Source organism: Lipotes vexillifer, unplaced genomic scaffold (genome assembly GCF_000442215.2).
Source record: "Lipotes vexillifer unplaced genomic scaffold, Lipotes_vexillifer_v1.1 scaffold528, whole genome shotgun sequence".
Classification (NCBI taxonomy): Eukaryota; Metazoa; Chordata; class Mammalia; order Artiodactyla; family Lipotidae; genus Lipotes; species Lipotes vexillifer.
This window is the reverse complement of record NW_006794582.1, coordinates 516,447-520,107: the sequence shown is the minus strand read 5'-3', so window position 1 is coordinate 520,107 and position 3,661 is coordinate 516,447. Positions and strand designations below refer to the sequence as shown.

The 3,661-nt window shown below is 44.0% G+C and overlaps 1 protein-coding gene across 1 annotated transcript in view; it reads right to left on the bottom strand.

Annotated features, from left to right (window-relative positions):
- ZNF76 (zinc finger protein 76) overlaps positions 1–2,100 on the bottom strand; it is a 12,765-nt gene extending 10,665 nt beyond the window's left edge. The window contains exon 1 of the mRNA XM_007467242.1: positions 2,028–2,100. Coding sequence (XP_007467304.1) covers positions 2,028–2,100 — 73 coding nt within the window. The remainder of the gene's footprint in view (positions 1–2,027) is intronic.
- Between the last annotated feature and the right edge of the window lie 1,561 nt (positions 2,101–3,661).

Below are 3,661 nucleotides of genomic sequence, written 5' to 3'. Positions count from 1 at the left end.
GCTCTTCCACTCTCCAAAGTGTCGGCTTTGAACAACAGGTTTCATGCTTACCCTAATTATAGGTAAGTGTCATAAAGTTTTAGGGCTTCCGGCTGGCTAAGCTGGGCCCAGGCAGAGCTGCCTGCTGACAGAGATATAAGTGCCCTGGTCAAGAGCGTCAGAGGAGCCCACCAGCAAGAGAGCTGCCTTTCAGGACAGTGAGGTTCTGGTTCCTGAGGGCCAACCCTGCTCTCAGCAGTGTGAAATCTGTTGTGTGTGAGTGTGTGTGTGTGCACTCGTGTAAGCACACACTACAGCACCATGGAGGAGGCAGAGAACAGAGCCAGGAAGAGTGACAAGAGGAAAATATAAACGGAGAGGTGGGGGAGGCAAAGAGATCCAGACATAAGAAGACAAGATGTAAGAGAACAGTGTGGCTTTCTCAGGCCAAGTGTTGCCACTTGTTTTTTATTCATTCAGTCAACCATTAATTCATAACAGAAGACTGAGGCATGGGAAATACCTGCGTCCACAGAGTAAACACAGCTCCATCTACAGTTCCTAAGTTCTTCCATCCCACTGAGACTGCTGCAAAGGGGCAAGACCTGTGATGGGAAGTCTGCAAACAGAGGGTTGCAGGCTTCACAAGTATTCTAGAGAAGTTCCATTACCACAAAAATGAAGCCAGCCAGACCCATACATCATCATATGGAAAGAGCTTATTGATGAGTTTAAGAGGCCTCTTTGTCGTCGTCAGGAAGCAGATGATTTAAAATGAAATCAACAAACAATTTATCTGTAAGCTTGGGACCTGAAATACATTTTGACAATGTGTTGAAATGAAGGAGGGAAATGTTACAATGACAGTGCAGTCATGTGGATGGCGGTGCTTACAGAGTCCAGAAATGACAAAATAAAGAGTAGGAATGAGGCGGTGTTTGGCCAGTGCTGTCCAAGAAAGACACGCATGCCATGCGGCAAGCCTGAGAATGCCGGTGACAAAGAAAGAGGCTGTCAGGATGGTGAGTGTCCCTGGCCAGAAGGCCCTGCCCTTCAACAACGCTCTGTTCTGACTCCACACCCTCCTTGAGAATCTGAATTTCAGGTGAATCTGAATTTCAGATAAACAATGAAGCTTTTTTTAGTACTTGGTGTTATTATGTTACTGTTTTTAATATTTAATCCCATGTTTACACATGTCTTTCTCATGCAGTATGTGGAACATACTTATACTACAAAATTATTCGTTGTTTATCTGTAATTAAAATTTAACTTTCCCTGGTGGCACAGTGGTTAAGAATCCGCCTGCCAATGCAGGGAACACGGGTTCGAGCCCTAGTCCAGGAAGATCGCACATGCCACGCAGCAACTAAGCCCGTGCGCCACCACTACTGAGCCTGCATTCTAGAGCCCGTGCTCCACAACAAGAGAAGCCACTGCAATGAGAAGACCGCGCACCGCAATGGAGACTAGCCCCCACTTGCCACAACCAGAGAAAGCCCGCGCACAGCAATGAAGACCCAACGCAGTGAAAAATAAAAGTAAATAAATAAATAAATAAAATAAAAAAATTTACCTGTGTGCCCTGTATTTTTATTTCTGGTCACCCTAGTGGGGTCTAAGGCATGAGATCTATGCCTGGGTGCCCCTCTGAACCTAGAAGAGTATCTTGTACATGGTAGATGCTCAGAAGATAGTTTGACTGCTTAAACTTGCTTAAATTAAAATGAACTGCTTCTAGAAAGCACTGAGAAACTGGAAAAGCAGGAAGTCACAACCAGCACTGTGTTCATCCCATTCCAGAAATATTTATGAACCACTCACCACATGTCAGGAAACCTGCCTTTCAGAGGTCTTGGCTCCTATAGCTAGGCTAGTCTGATTTTCTAGCCTGCCTACGTGGCATTTCATTTTAAGGAGTTCCCTTTTCATCAATCACCTTGAGAGATTCTCATGCAGAGCAGGTTGTGGCAAGCAGGCTGGAAGGCAGGGTGGTCGTGAGACTCTGGGACGGGGACAGGGTGGGATTCTGAGGTCCCCGGAAATACCTTTGATAGCTTGCTGGACGTAGGCCGTCGTCCCGTCACTGAGGGTCACCGTCTGCAGCCCCAAGCTCTCCATGGCAAACTCCTGCTCGTACACTCAGACATGAAGTTGTCTTCTTCTCAGCACTGAGAGCCACAGCTGAGGTCAGAGATTTCCTTTGGCGTCACAAATCTGAGAAAACGGACAGTGTCATATTATGAGCTGCACGGCTTCCTCCTGCCACAAGGACACACAGTGACAGTGAAGGAGGCCAGCCAAGAAGAAAAAGAGGTGAATTCTTCAAAGTAGAGAACTATGTTGGTTTTTATTAAGAGAGTTCAAAATATACACTTAAGAATTCTAAAGGTTGAGAATGTAAGAGAAGCATGCCAGCCAAATTGATTGTAAAGTAAGATTTCATTAATCAAACCCACTTTTAAACTTGCTCCCCTTAGAAGGGAGCCCCCCTGAAGGCAGGCGGCCAACCCCACTGCTGCTGGTTCTCTGTGACCATTCTGACATCTCTCCTGTGCTCAGATCTATCCATTCACCAGCCTTGTAAATATCACACAGGCATCACAAACAGCACAAGTCCCCAACAGAACTCACAATGTTCTGCACCCCAAGAACTGTTCCACTCCCAGTATCGCCTATCCCAGGGATGGCATGTCCAGCCACCCAAAATCAGTGGGGGTCATTTTTTTTTTTTTTTGGCCACATGGCTTGAGGGATCTTAGTTCCTGGACCAGGGATTGAACCCGGGCCCTCAGACTGAAAGCACAGAGTCTAACCACTGGACCGCCAGGGAATTCCCAGTAGGGCCATTCTTGATTCCTCCTTTTTCCTCAGAAGTCTAGGTACACCACCATCTTACATCATACACAAAAATTAACTCAAAATGGATTAAAGAATTGAATGTAAGACCTGAAACCATAAAACTCCTAGAAGAAAACATGGGTGGTAAGCTCCATGACATCAGTCCTGGCAATGATTTTTTCAGATTTGTCACCAAAGCAAAGGAAACAAAGGCAAAAATAAACAAATGGGACTAAAAAACTAAAAAGCTTCTGCACAGCAAAGGAAACAATCAACAAAATGAAAAGGCAACCTATTAAATGGGAGAAAATATTTGCAAATCATGTATCTGATAAGGGGTTAATATGCAAAATATACAAAGAACTCATATAACTCAATAGCAAAAAGCCAAACCATCCAACTGAAAAATAGGCAGATGATCTGAAAAGACATCTTTCCGAAGAAGATATATAAATGGCCAAAAGGTACATGAAAAGATGTTCAACATCCCTCATCACCAGTGAAATGCAAATCAAAACTACAATGAGATATCAACTCACACCTGTCAGAATGTCTATTACCAAAAAGACAAGAAAAAACAAGTGTTGGCAAGGATGTGGAGAAAAGGGAACCCTTGTGTGCTATTGGTGGGAATGTAAATTGATGTAGCCACTATGGAAAACAGTACGGAGGATCCTCAAAAAATTAAAAATTTGATCCATGAATTCCATTTCTGGGTATTTATCCAAAGAAAACAAAAACCTTAACTTGAAAAGATATATGCACCTCCATGTTCATTGCAGCATTATTTACAATAGCCAAGACATGGAAACAACCTAAGTGTCCACTGACAGGTGAATGG